We start from the raw sequence: 15429 nt of genomic DNA, 5'->3' as shown, positions 1-15429 counted from the left end.
GTTCTGTATCAGGCGCATGTGGTTATAACATCATTAATTCTTTGCCCTCGCCTATCACCCTGAATCTGAAATTGCCTTACAAACAATGACAAGCCCTCTGTGGGCTAGGTAAGTATTAGCCTCCTTATTTTACAGATGGAGAAACTGTGGAAGGGAAGGGTGAACTGACTTGCCCAATGGTGCAAAGTGAGTTGGTGGCAGAGCTAGGAATGGAATTCAAGTCCTGAGTCCCAGAACTGTGCTCCAGCCATTAGAGACAAGGCCTATTATATGGTACCAAACTGATCTTTAGTAATCAAACTCATTTTCCCCAGCCAGGATGTGTCCCATTGGGGAAATGAACAAGAATTGGTTGAACAGAACTCCCAGTCGCTTGATTTTAAATACAATGAAGTACCAAGGTTTCATTAAGTGCTGATGGGGGAGGGGAAGGGAATGTATGTACTTTTTAAATATAAATTAACTTTCCAGACAGGCAACAAGCCCAGTCCTTGTGCTTTCCCATCTGGAAACAATTGTTAAAGCAGACAAGTAAAAAGGGAAGAAGCAGCGCAGGCGACAGGTGACCTTTCCAATACTGTACTTGTATAAATCTTATATAATGAAATAAAAAAATAATTAATAAATGAAGGTTAAATCACTCGCCACAGCAGATTTATACCAAGAGCGACGTCTGTGCAGACAGCGGGCCAGTTTACACGACAGGCTTTTAACTTCCCTTTCCTAAACACGAGGGTGACTCCTGACTGGCCAACCACCAGCTGAGGGATAGGAGCTCTTGAAACCAGGGCAACTTGCCAAAGTGAAGGCAGGAGAAGTCGTGCTCGCCTGTGGTTTATTTTAAACACACAATTAAGGTTTTCAGTGGGTCTGACCATTCCACAAGTCACAACACGGTGGTTTTAGCCATCAGACCTTCTCCCAAAAACACTCCCAACCTCCCAGAACTTGACTTCAATTCTTGATCCCACCAGCAAGTCAGCACTTGAAACTCTCTCTCGTCCTCTTCTCTTGCACACCGCAAAGCAAATATTGGTGCTTGAGGTTTGGAAGTGCCTCTGGGAACCAGGGGAAAGGACAGACGAAGGCCTCCGACTGGCCTAAATAAAAGCACAAACAGCAGCCAGAGCCATGGAAGGGCTGGTCAAGGGATTCAGCTGCGGGCTCACTTGTGGCCAGTCAGGTTAGGGGATCTGTACCTGCCTTTCCTCAAGCACTGTTGCCACATCGGAGATCCAGAATCAGAGCAATCCTGGGGCTATGGCAAAGCCTGGAGGAGACCCAGTGTTTCACAGAGGGCTTGTGTAGCTGGCAATAGGGGGAGTTAGAAGCTGAGATTTTTGTTGAATTCACAGGGCCTCCTGCTAGCCATCACCAAGCTCCTTCTGTACAGATTGCAGAGAGCCAGCAGGCCATGGTTGGGGTGAAAGCAAGATGGTCTTTCTTCGTGTGTACACAGACTCCTACGTCCTTGCTCGATGCCCTCTAGGGGCTGCTCCACACAATCACACAGCACAACATCTCACTTTCTGAGAAGGGGAGAGTGATAAAACCTTCATCCAGACTTCACATTCACCACCACCACCTCCTCGCAGGAATGAAACAGCAACACAAAAGAAGAACAAACAGCTCTAGGAAGGACAGGGTGCCCTGCCTGAACCTTCAGCCCTTATGTCACGGATTTATTCTGTCCTTTTAAGACATTAAGCTCCTAATCCTCTGACTTGCTTGAATTCTCAGCGTTTTACTGGGTTCTAGCCCATGAAAGATTATGCCCAAATAAATTTGTTAGTTTCTGAGGTGCCACAAGGACTCCTTTTTGGGTTTGCTGATACAGACTAACACGGCTACCCCTCTGAAACCTGTCAGCGTTTTATGTAATCCTCTAGGAATGAAGAAGGCTGACTTTCTCTGGTTGCATCTCTCTTTGCCACAAGAGGATCTGAAGGACATACCGGCAGTTCTATGTGGAGAGCTAGAGTGTTGTTCACAGATGCTGTCAAGGTTCCTCCCCCAATCTGAACTCTAGGGTACAGATGTGGGGATCTGCATGAAAACCCCCTAAGCTTATTTTTACCAGCTTAGGTTAAAACTTCCCCAAGGTACAAACTATTTTACCTTTTGCCCTTGGACTTTATTGCTGCCACCACTAAGCGTCTAACAAATATATAACAGGGAAAGAGCCTGCTTGGAAACGTCTTTCCCCCCCAAATCCTCCCCAAACCCTACACCTCCCTTCCTGGAGAACATTTGATAAAAATCCTCACCAATTTGCATAGGTGAACACGGACCCAAACCCTTGGATCTTAAGAACAATGAAAAAGCAATCAGGTTCTTAAAAGAAGAATTTTAATTGAAGAAAAAAAAGTAAAACAATCACCTCTGTAAAATCAGGATGGTAAATACCTTACAGGGTAATCAGATTCAAAACATAAAGAATCCCTCTAGGCAAAACCTTAAGTTACAAAAAGACACAAAAACAGGAATATACATTCCATTAAGCACAGCTTATTTTCTCAGCCATTTAAACAAAACAGAATCTAATGTAGATCTAGCTAGATTACTTACTAAGTTCTAAGACTCCATTCCTTTTCTGTTCCCGGCAAAAGCATCACACAGACAGAGAGAGCCTTTGTTTCTCCCCCCCTCCAGCTTTGAAAGTATCTTGTCTCCTCATTGGTCATTTTGGTCAGGTGCCAGCGAGGTTACCCCAGCTTCTTAACCCTTTACAGGTGAAAGGGTTTTTCCTCTGGCCAGGAGGGATTTTAAAGGTGTTTACCCTTCCCTTTATATTTATGACAGATGCAATCTCAGGTAGCAATTAGGGCGTATTAGAGGTCCACCCGGTGACACAACGACACCGGTTCCAATGGATGATTCCTGCTGGCACCCTAACCAAGTAGGGATTGAGGTGTCCTGGCATATCCCTACGTTGTCTACTTTTCTTGACACTCCTTTTCACCCAAACGTGATCTCCTGGATTCAGTATTCTCAAGGATTTGCGTCTTTATGTCACCTGTCAAAGTCCTTCTTCTGGCAGTTTTATATTCAATCCCATTCTGACACCGTGTAGAGACTGCAGAGACCCAGCACCACATGGTTGGGGTGAATGCAATACTGTCTTTGTTTCCTGTTTAACCAGACTCTCAACTCCTTGCTGTATACCCCCTAGAGCCTTCCCTAGACATTCACTAACACCACACCTTTGACTTCAGCCATGTCGCCATCTTGACACAAAACCAAAATGGTGGCACTTTCAGTGAGAAGACAGAGCCATAGGACAGGTCTGTGTCACTGCAATGCTGAGGAGCATCTACATGCATCTCAGTGTGTTCCAGTGGCGGCAGCAGCATTGGGAGGGACCGCCTTTCCTGACCTCCAGACTGAAGGAAAGTGGTCACAGCTATAGAGATTTAGTGGGACTAGGGCAAGGGAAGAAATGAAAGCTCCAAGATAAACTGGTGAGGGGTAGAACTAAGAATGAGCAAACTGATTCAAACTGAATCAGAATCAAGAAGATTAAATTTCCACACAGATTGGAAACAGGATAGAGGAGTTTCAGAGTAACAGCCGTGTTAGTCTGTATTCGCAAAAAGAAAAGGAGTACTTGTGGCACCTTAGAGACTAACCAATTTATTTGAGCACAAGCTTTCGTGAGCTACAGCTCACTTCATCGGATGCATACTGTGGAAAATACAGAAGAAGTTTTTATACACACAAACCATGAAAAAATGGGTGTTTATCACTACAAAAGGTTTTCACTCTCCTTACAGTGTGTATGATAATCAAGGTGGGTCATTTCCAGTACAAATCCAGGGTTTAACAAGAACGTCTGAGCTTGACAGAGATCTTGTAGGTGTTTGTCTCTGTCTGAAGGGTTGGAGCAGATGTGGTTGTATCGCAGAGCTTGGCTGTAGACAATGGATCGTGTGGTGTGCTCAGGGTGAAAGCTGGAGGCATGCAGGTAGGAATAGCGGTCAGTAGGTTTCCGGTATAGGGTGGTGTTTATGTGACCATCGTTTATTAGCACTGTAGTGTCCAGGAAGTGGATCTCTTGTGTGGACTGGACCAGGCTGAGTTTGATGGTGGGATGGAAATTGTTGAAATCATGGTGGAATTCCTCAAGGGCTTCTTTTCCATGGGTCCAGATGTTGAAGATGTCATCAATATAGCGCAAGTAGAGTAGGGGCGTTAGGGGACGAGAGCTGAGGAAGCGTTGCTCTAAAAATGTTGGCATACTGTGGGGCCATGCGGGTACCCATAGCAGTGCCGCTGATTTTAAGGTATACATTGTCCCCAAATGTAAAATAGTTATGGGTAAGGACAAAGTCACAACGTTCAGCCACCAGGTTAGCCGTGACATTATCGGGGATATGTTCTTGATGGCTTGTAGTCCATCTTTGTGTGGACTGTTGGTGTAGAGGGCTTCTACATCCATAGTGGCCAGGATGGCGTTACCAGGAAGATCACCTGTGGATTGTAGTTTCCTCAGGAAGTCAGTGGTGTCTCGAAGGTAGCTGGGAGTGCTGGTAGCGTAGGGCCTGAGGAGGGAGTCTACATAGCCAGACAATCCTGCTGTCAGGGTGCCAATGCCTGAGATGATGGGGCACCCAGAATTTCCAGGTTTATGGATCTTGGGTAGTAGATAGAATATCCCAGGTCGGGGTTCCAGGGGTGTGTCTGTGCGGATTTGATCTTGTGCTTTTTCAGGGAGTTTCTTGAGCAAATGCTGTAGTTTCTTTTGGTAACTCTCAGTGGGATCAGAGGGTAATGGCTTGTAGAAAGTGGTGTTGGAGAGCTGCCGAGCAGCCTCTTGTTCATATTCCGACCTATTCATGATGACAACAGCACCTCCTTTGTCAGCCTTTTTGATTATGATGTCAGAGTTGTTTCTGAGGCTGTGGATGGCATTGTGTTCCGCATGGCTGAGGTTGTGGGGCAAGTGATGCTGCTTTTCCACAATTTCAGCCCGTGCACGTCGGCGGAAGCACTCTATGTAGAAGTCCAGTCTGCTGTCTTGAAATGAGCTGTAGCTCACGAAAGCTTATGCTCAAATAAATTGGTTAGTCTCTGAGGATAGAGGAGGACTCTCATGAAAGAGCCTGTTCCAGAGCGATTTCCAGGCCACATTTGCAGTCTCAAGCTATTGAGTTAGTTCAGGTCAGAGTGATGGGCTTGATCTGGGGAGTTTGGGCAGAGAACCAAACCTCCCCAAATCTCCATGCAACTTGAGAGGTCCAGAACCGGTGTCTCAGTTTAGAACCTCTTAGAGACACAGAGTTGGCTCTGGTGTTCTGGTCTGAACCTATTTCTAACTTGGAGAGTCATCTGAGCTGAACCTCTGGATCTTTTGAGTTCACGCAACATTAGGAAAAGGTGGAAAGAGCTGGTGCACCTTTCCTAGGGGAAGTCAAGAAGAGATAAAGTAAAGACTAGGGAAAGCAGAGGATGCAGGGCTACGGTCAGGGGATGGTGAGCGGAGAGATTGGGCCCAAATGACTCCCTCAGTTTGGGGAAAACAAGCACATAAAATTAGAACAGTAATTATTTTATAACAACCTAACCTGCACACCCCAACTCAGAGCCCTTTACGCTTCACAATTGCTGTATTTCCCCCTGTGAATAGCAAGAGGACTGACAATGGAAGCAGAGCAGCATGTGTCTAATGGATGGTGTGGACAGGAGTGGAGCTTTGCTTTCCCTCAGCTGCCCTCCTGGTGAAAGCCTGAATGGCAGCAGCTGGTGCAGGCATGGTTCTCTGCAGGACAGCTTGCTAGGGATGGGGTTAATAGGCCTGCCCCATGTGTGACCTCTCCTTCCTCACTCTGAGAGCCTCTAATTACCAGGCAACAGGAAAAGAGACAACCTGCAGAGCAGGCCCACCCGACCATCCCAGCTCCGCCCCCAACAATCGATCCATCCATCACAACCTGTGGTGTTGAAGGAAGGAATTTTCCCTCCTCTGGAGCATCACGGGTCCAAGAGAACCAGCTTCTCCCATCCCACCCACATGCTGAGCAAACTAAATAAGGCAAAACAAGCTCTGGAGAAAAGGGACACACCCGCAGGCACCCTCCTCCAAAACACAGAGTAGCTAGGGAGAGCTATAAATAAGTAGCACTGCTAACGAAAGAAGGCCTGCACAGCTAAGATGGCGTGGGGTAAGGAGACAGATTACTCTATTTCTGATGCACCGACAGCCTGACAATTGGCAAATGAACCTCCACGGTTATCTGTTTCCCCTCTTTATTCTTCTCTCATAAAACTGGCAGGAACAGGGATAGCAAAGAGACGCAGGCAGCAGCCGAGTTGAGTATGAAAAATGAGCAGCATATGCATCAGAGGCAGCCAGAGCAGAGAGCTCACTATGGAGCCAGGGACCTCGGCAGCCTTCCTCACGCTCCCCTAGCATCTTCAGGAGTTCACTTCAGGTGGGTTATTTTCTTCAGCTGAATTATTAACTCCCTGCATGCCTTACTGTAGCATGTGCTATGGGGAGGCTCATATAATTAAGTAAGAAACTGAGGCTATGCGCTACCCATGACTGGCATGAGTCATGGACTGAAGATTGGGGGAGGGTGTCTATTATCTGTATTGCAGATGCACCTAGATACCTTAACTGAGATCACTGCCCAGTTGTGCTGTGCACTCACACACATAAGAGACCATCACCCTCTCATGGAGCTTACAGACTAGACAGACAAAACATTAATTATTCCTATTTCACAGGTGAGGAACTGAGGCAGATAGAGATTATGTAACTTGTCCAAGACTGCACAGTGGAGTCTGAGTCAGAGCTGGGACTTAAACATAGTTCTCCAGTACCTTAACCATAAGATCCTCCATTCTCCACTATTATTTTTTCATGCCATTAGCACAGATTTTGAGCCATCCCTGAGGTATGGCTGAGACCCACCTCTCCCTCACCAAGTTCCAGGGGTGCAAACACCAAGACAAAAATGCCACATTTTGTCTAAATCCATTGTTCAGATGAAAACCCAGAATTGCTGAGGAGGAAATGCCCTGCCGCTCATGCTGAAAAGGATCCCACATGGCTAACTGGCAGTGGGCAGAGCACAGCAGGGAACCTTGCATCTGCCTCTCCAGAAGAGACCGGCAGGCTGTGCTCTGCAACAATGTGGGCTTTGTTTTCTGGTCTGGCACTTCCCATGGTGTCAATGACACTGAAAAGGTTTGATTAGCTCCTTCTGTCGGTTTCCTTGGCACACATGAATATAATTTAAATAACCCAACCTCAGCACTGTCCTTCTGTACCTTGTTTGTTACTGCCATAATCACTTAATGGATGCTCTGTCCAGACGACGGTACTAGTGGAAATCAACAGCTTCCAAATCCTGTTTACCTCTGTTCCTAGTTGGCCTGCAGCTGCAGCACCTCCACCTGGGAACTCATCTCACAAGCTGAGCAGGACTGAGACCTGTCAGAACTCCCCATGGGGAACTGGTGCTAGGAAAAACTATGGCAAGCAGTGCACTGAAGTGCTACATTAGATGGTACTTGTCCCTCTGAGTCAGTATAGAAGCAATGCTACAGGGTGGTGCTGAAGGGTGTTATGCTTCTGAAAGTGCTACTCTCAGGTGAATTGCAAAACTGAAGTCCTGAGCATACTATAGATTTTGGAGCTAGAAGGGACTTGTGTTCATCTTGTCTGACCTCCTGCATAACAGAGGCCAGAGAATTCCACCCAGTGATTCCTTTTGGCCATTGCAGCTCCTAGGAGACTGTGTGTTAGCCCATGTCTTCTGGACCAGTTCTAATGCGGAGACTGGCTATCTAAATTCCCCTTGCAGATACTTCTTGTCCCAAATGGTCAGGCTGTGCTCTCGTGCGTCATTAAACAACTACTGTGTTCAACTCTAGAGATGGCTGTATTTCCGAAGTGGTGAAATGATCCTTGTCTCTAGTGTCTTTAAAATGTTTCAAGGTTCTTCAGGATAAGTGTGACAGAAATGTAGGAAGAAATTTACAAAGCTGCCCAGTGGATCTAGATGCACAACTCCATTTAATTTCAATGGCAATTGTTCATTGAAATCTCTGATGCAGTTTTTAAGATCTCAGCTCCATATTAGTAATGTGTTCGTAGTCTGACCATTGACCCACCAGTCATTTGATGCAGGAAGACTATTGTAGTCCAGATACCCTTTGTAGTATTGTTTTCTAACTAGTTCATTTTGTCCTTGCTAGTCAATCTTCTGCCCCTCTGTCTGTCATTCTACCCATTTGTATATCAGCCCATCAAGCTGTCAAAAGTAATTTAGGAACCTGACCACCAATGTGAAAAATGAACCCTCCTAAGATATCTAACACCTTGTAATTCTGACACAAAATGAACCGTAAGCCTTTCCCTCCAATGGCGAAAACCATAGCCTTGTGGCAGTCATCACACACAGGTACCCCTTGGAACCAGATTAGTGGATGTTCAATTACAACAGTACACCAGAGACAAATGTTACAGTACAATATATCTGCACAGAAAACAGCTCAATGTAGATATACTGAAATCTCATCTGGGACATGCTGCAGGACACCATATTGAAAGGAAATGTAAACCGAATGCTGTTGAGCATTTGGTGTATTCAGCTTGCGTTGCACACAAAGGTAACAGGAGAACTTGGGGCTCCGTTTCTATAGAGTAGCACATCAGCACTTTGATAGTACAGGCACCTGCCACTCTTTCACCCCAAGTGCAACAACATTGTCTTTGCTGTCAGAATAAAGGTAACATTTGTTTGGAGCAACTTAGGCCTTGTCTTCCTCTGTTGTCTCTTGTTTTATACCTAGATTGTAAGGTCTTTGGGGCAGGGTCTGTCTCTCTGATCTACGTTTGTATAGTGTCTATGGCTGGTGCTGCTAGGAGCTATGATAATACAAATGATAATTAACAACAACAAGAAGTCTCGGAGTAACATACTGAAGATAATACACTTTAGTTTTACCATGAGGAAAACTAGGCTAACTCAGCACTGTGCTGTAACTTGGGGCTTGACTTTACTTAGTTTATCTGTGTTTTTACCTCGAGATAGCTCCCATGTGTTAGTTACCCCATGGTAAAAAATACACCCTTTTTTTTTTTTTTTTAAAGCAGTGAAGACAAAGCCTTAGGAGAAGGATAATGGTGAAACCTTGAGAAATTCCCTCTCCAATTCCACTTTTAACTTTCTTATTGCTTAAAAACTCTTTCCTGGGCTTGACTTGGCTTTCACTTAGTCTATCCAAGGTTCTTATACAAAGCCCATCTCCATGGTATCAAAATTTCTAGCTTGTTGACTATTCAGGGAAGTTCCTGAATTTTGTATTCTCTCCATTTTATTTTTATAAAATAAAAGCAGTTGAACTCAGTATCAGGGAAGTGGCTGCAGGTTGCAAGGCTGGATGAGACCTTATGGGCCACGTGCTTCTTTCCTTCTTCTTTTGCTTTAGCACAGGGGAAGGACATTTTGGGGGGAGTTGCCACGGATGAGGCATTGTATGAGAGGAAGGATGAGTCAATGTTAGGGCATTAGCCTGGGACTCCAGAGACCTAGCAATTCCCTATGACCTTGGGCAAGAACTCTGCTTCACTTCCCATTCTCTAAATTAATTAGCTGTTTCATTATGGCGACTGGCCAGAAGTCACGCTAGAAACAAAAAGCTCTAAGATTCAGATCAAACTACTCCATCCTTTGTGAGCTCGATGGGGTAGAAAAGACAGGTTGGGTTGTTTATAGCCAGGGGTTACAACGAAGGTTATCACTAATGAAATAGTAGTAGATATTATAGCAGTAATGATACTTTTCACCCCCACAGCACCGAGGCCTTAAAGTCATTCACATACACTCACTCATGGAGCTAGTCAGTATTTCCCAAATTTCAATTTTATTTTTAAATTAAAATTTTGTGAAAAATGGAAAGGACTGAAATTTTTAAATATAATTGTCCTCCCATTACTTGCCCAGGTCTATTGATTAAGCCTAAACACTCTGAAGAGGCAGACAAATGCTATTTCCATTTTACATAAGGGAAAACTGTGGCAGAGACAGGTTAAATGACTTGGTCAAGGTCACACACTGCATCAGTGGTCAAGTCTGGTATGGGACCTTGGGGCCCTAATTCAATGCCCCTCCCCCTCCCCCCAGCCTAACCAACATCCACTGCTTCCTCTCATAATGGAAGGGCTTGGCAGTCTGCTCTGGTCCCACAGCACTGCACACTGTATTGCTGCCCTTGGCTTCATGCTTGCACAAATCTTTGGAGTCTTCTTTGCATTTCATTCTCTGCTAATACAGGGTTTGAGGATTCTCCTTCAATCTTGGTTTCGGAATGTTTGCTTGAATAGCCCAGTCCTATAAGCTGTTTTGAATGCAATTCCCAATAAATATACTGTCTTCCAGAGTCAAAGGAGAGCATCCTTAAATGAGAAGCAGCCTAGCAGCTGAGACACAAGGGGAAATGTACCTCTTAGCTGATGGGAACAACTTTTCTACTGAGTGCCATCAATTCAGTGGTCTGGTTCTCCCTTGATTAACAGCACCCTGGAGCTTACTAGCCCCTTTGTCTTCCTAGTACTGGGTATTTCCTTGGCTACTGTTTGTTAGACTATTTCCTTGGTTACCTCCACGCTTATTGTTCTCTGGGGCATTAGCTGTGTATCTTGCTGATGCTCACTCCTTCAGTAACAGTGCAGTATACCTCCTCAGGCTACTGTCCACCATGAGCTGGATCAGCATACGGGAGACCTATGAAGAGCAACAAGGTACTGTATTGTAGGCAGCAATGCTGGTCATTCAGCAAGAGGTCTAAGTCCAGTCCACACCATCAACACTCTCTAGGGCTAGGGGGCGCTGCATGGCTGGAAGGGCAATCAAGATGAGGAAAACCAAGATTGTGAACACTTGTGGTCACTGAAGATTTTCCTGAGGGTGGGGGTATTCAATCTGGTGTCTCAAGACCACATCTCTATTTAGGAGAGCATTTCAGCATGTGTTCAAGCCTGATCATGAGTCAAGGACTACATTAAAACCCACATAATTACATTTCGACTCCCTAAATTCCCCATTCAGTTTCAATTACATCCAGTATTATTCATCCATTCCTGCCCTCAGCAGGTGTTTATCTAGGTGCTTTTAAAATTGCTAATCGCTGTAGTATATGAGTGCAATTGCATTGGTGTGTGGTCACTTCCTAGCCCAGAAGTGGCTGCATTTCAGTAGTGGGGGAAGTGATCCTTGTGTACAGCTTGTAGATTGGTTTGTAAATGGCATATGGATGAAAGACGCAGTAGTATAAGCACTTTGCTAATATACTGGTAGATGTTACACAAAATTTCTGATAGGTAAATGAAAGGCTATTCATAATAAAGCAGCTCCTCTTAATTTCAAAATCTTTGTGTTTACACTTTTATTCTCCTAAAGGACAGGGATAAAATGATTTTTGAAAGCTTCCATGAAGCTCCAAGATGACTTCTTTCCAGTGCCCATGTCACACTAAGCTAGGAGCCAAGGGCAAACTTTATGACTATTTCTGTGAAAAGTTTTTAGCCAGTTAGGAACTTCCTTCGGTTTTTCCAACATAAAATAAAAATTAATGAATTCCCCACTTGACCATTATTTGAATGTCTTGTTCCTAGCAAAGATCCCTACCTGATTTACTGGAGGTGGAGGAAAAAAAACATACAGGAAATCTAACAGGGATGAAGTAAAGGCCTTTAAATGTCTGCCTGGTGGCTGTGTTCCTGCCTTCTCGAAGCACACTAACTGTGCTCCCATGAAACAGTAACTGAGCTTCAGGGATGGTGTCCCATCCCCCTGAAATTACCAGATTGTGTTACATCACCCAGAAACGGGGGCGGCTCCCTGACTCATCATAGACAGATGAGTCTGCTGGAGAAGTGTGGTCCCTGCTATGCTATAGCCATGCTTTGGTGCTGTCAATGCAGCACCCTCCACCAGCACTACAAATCTACCCTGAACAATCATACATACAAAAGTAACGCTCTTTATACAACAGACATGGCAGGGACACACTTGCCTCATTTTCGTCTCTGTTACTGCTGCTGTAATTTCTCCCAGCACACTTGGGAATCTGAGGGATGAATTCGCTGCTGGTATAATGCTCCACACATTTCAATGTGACAGGAATGAATCTGGCCCCACGTCTTCATATTTCACCACACTCCTAGTAATCAGCAATGGAAATAATTTGTTGTTTGGCTGTTCTGATGTTGCCATCTTTTGTGCATATCGAAATGACAAAGACATCAGGGTCCTCAAAGTCCGATTGAAGAATAATTAGAAATCCAAAGTGGCATTAAATGTTATTTTCAAACTAAAACACATTCAGTTACAGAACATGAGACTGTAAAGCATTATGAAAGATTCGTTAGTGTTTTTAAAAAGATGTATTAAAACCTTCAGAGCCTTCATTATAGGCAAAGGATACCCTGCATTCACTGGGACAAACAGGAGATAAAGAGAATGCAAACAATGCAAATATTCCAGCAGCCCCTGCTATCCCAGAAGGGCCTGGATGCATTTTCTGTAGTGGATTTTTATCTGAGCTGTCACATTTAGTTTTGTTCTGGCACATGGAAAGCTTATATATTTTTCCTTTTTATATGGCTGGCAAGCAAAACCAGCTATACTTCCACCAACCACCATTTGCCACTCACACAAGTTTCTAGACTTATATTTAGATGTAACTAGTTTTCCTTATTAAAAAATACAACAGCATTCTATAGTAATGGTCTGAAATGCTCCAATAACTCAGTTATAATCTTGTGCGTTGAATCCTTCCTGCAGATTAATACAATATTTCCTTCATGTAGGGGTTGTGTAAGTGAAAGAGAAAGCATGTCACAAGGATCAGCTAAAACACCACTCTGCAGCTATTTTGATGACAATATGACCCTTAGATATTGTGACGTTGGGCTCCCTGACTCTTCCTAGCAATCTACAGAGAGCATGTCTTTGTGTGTGGTCTGGATCTGAAAGCAAGTGTTCATAGTTGTTCATTATGAATTATATTAATAAGACCAACAATGCAACATATGTACACACAAACTTCAGCTACCACCTCAATGGACTCAGAAAAACAAAGGCCACAGTCAATCCTACTTTACACAATAGGAGCTGGTAAATCAGGGCTTATCAACAACGTAGGATCCAACTAAACGCAACCTTGAGTGGGATCTGATTCTACAGCAGGCACATTCGCAGCCTACACAGGTAATGAAAGATGAGATGCATTTATCTAGTATACTTCGTTTCAAATGGTTTTCTTAACGGCTCTGGTCCCTTGAATTTATACATAGTACCAAGTGAATTGTGGTGATGGCTTACATGATGTGACTTCATTCATTTATTTATTTAGTTAGCTAGTAATGCTTTAAAATCAGACCGGGTGAGACTTTTTTTTTCTAGTCTTTTGTTTTAAAAGAGAAATAAACTGTTTGCCACTTTAATCTGCTCAGGAGTGTACCCGATGAATTACTGACCTGAAGCTGATCTCAAAGAACAATGACACCATCTCGGATTCACCAATAAATAAAAGCATGTGATGGGGGAGAGAAGAGAGCAGCTTACACAACCGAAGATGGATTTATCCCAGCCTCTGCTATAAGGCTGAGGGCTGGGAAGCCAAATCCCTCTCTCCCAGGGTTTCATTAGCTAGGAATGGCTTTCTAACGAGATTTACACAATCTAGCCTGGAGCCTACACATCTCGTTCTGAACCCAGAGACAATAACATCAGGGAGCTAAGGAGATGCCTTCTTTCTCTCTGGTCACCCATAATTCAAGAATGTTACACTGCTGCCATCAATATGATTACACTGAGTGCAAAACAAAATAAAACCTGGACTTCTGTTGCATTAAGGATCCTATTTCAAATGACCTAAGCCAGAACAATTTATAGTTTTAGGGACCCAACCAGCTTTAATTCAGGCCATTAAGAAAAAATATGAATTCACCAACTAGGGTTGGAATGACACTGTCACCTCTCCTTTCAGGGACACTGAACCCGGACTTTGCTGAACTGTATTATTGCTGTACGGCGCTGGAGCCTTAAAATTCCATGTGGAACAGGAACTCAACGTGATTCAATGGGACCCACCCTACAGAACAGGTGGGATTTTGGGGCTTCAAGGCTGTAGTTACACTGAACTTCTGTAAAGCAATAGGACAACTAAAGTAAGCATGTGCTTAAGTACTGTGCTGGATGAGGACCTTAATGTTGTTTGTAATGGCTTTGTCTGCTTCCTCTGGAATGTCTGCATCCTCTGCTGAAACACTAACCCGAAACTCTATATTGGATCAAAACCGGATCCCCCATACCACAATGATATATCAGGGGGACACCTTCTCCAAATTCCCTGCTACCTACAGAGTCCTGCCCATTTAAAACACAGGTCTAAATGTGGAGAAATCAAAACAAAGATAGGAGAGTGCCCATTCCTCTCTGTACTGTCAAAGGAATGATGTTTCTAGTACAGTTTCTCTAAATGCATGATATTCCTGTGTGGTCAGCCCTTTCTGAAAGGAAGGGGTTTAAGTGAATTCATTTTGTGGGTAGGAATGTTTGCCTGCTCTCACACAGTCCCAGACATAGGAGGAGTTATTTTTTTAACCCCACATAAAAATATTTATCATCATGTTCTTATGAGGATACTAATATCACCCAAGACACTGGGACAAGTTGCCTTTCTATGAGTCACCCCTTAAAGTTGCGGGGGTGGAGGCAGAGGGAGGGGGAGGGGAGGAAACAGTCAACCAGCATTTTGTAGAGAAGAAAATGAAAATATCGTTCATTAACGAGAATGCTAAAGGCTCGCCATATTGCTGCATCTTAGATCAGCAGTGGTGCTCAAACTGAGACAGTATACAACACCAAGTGTTCTTCCAGGGGGTTGACCCACCAGGGACTGGATTTGCTAATTTCAAAGGCATGCTGCAAACCACACCATTTCTCTGGGCATTAGTCACTGGAAGATGGTAGGGTGCAGCAGGCTGGCTCAGGGCTTTCTGTTATTGCCAGCATCACTGATTTGTTAGTGTAAGTAGAACAGGGCTTTATGGGCAAATAGTTTACTCTGGCCATTTTGTAGTTCATATGATTATGATTTAATCATTTGTATGGCAGTAGCATCTAGCAGTCACAGTCCTGGATCAGGGCACCATAGTGCTAGGCCCTGTCCAAACAGAACAAATAGCCAGCACCTGCCCCAAACAGTCTTTAATGTTGTAAAGTACCTAGGGCTCAAATAAAGCAGAGCTAGGAAGCCCACTAAAACTGTATCCAGATCTAAGTTTTTAAATCTTCCTCCCACTGCCCCCTATGTTTGAGGTTTGTTCCATTCTTGGCTTCTGATTCGGCGCTGATATGTACTTCTGAATCCGGACACTTACTCTTGGGGATTTTGAACGGTTCTTTTAAT

General features: G+C 44.2%; 1 protein-coding gene across 4 annotated transcripts in view; it reads right to left on the bottom strand.

The window, feature by feature from the left end:
* Nucleotides 1-15429, bottom strand: part of PLXNA2 (plexin A2) — a 320075-nt gene that overhangs the window by 137063 nt on the left and 167583 nt on the right. The window contains exon 5 of one of the 4 annotated variants that reach the window (XM_078849842.1): nt 11967-12174. The exons of the other annotated variants lie outside the window; for them this stretch is intronic. Coding sequence (XP_078705968.1) covers nt 12157-12174 — 18 coding nt within the window. The 3' untranslated portion in view covers nt 11967-12156. Of the gene's footprint in view, nt 1-11966; nt 12175-15429 lie in introns of those variants that run through there. 4 annotated transcript variants of the gene reach the window in all.

This window comes from Lepidochelys kempii, chromosome 21 (assembly GCF_965140285.1).
Source record: "Lepidochelys kempii isolate rLepKem1 chromosome 21, rLepKem1.hap1, whole genome shotgun sequence".
NCBI classification, from domain to species: domain Eukaryota; kingdom Metazoa; phylum Chordata; order Testudines; family Cheloniidae; genus Lepidochelys; species Lepidochelys kempii.
This window is presented reverse-complemented; position numbering and strand designations above follow the sequence as displayed.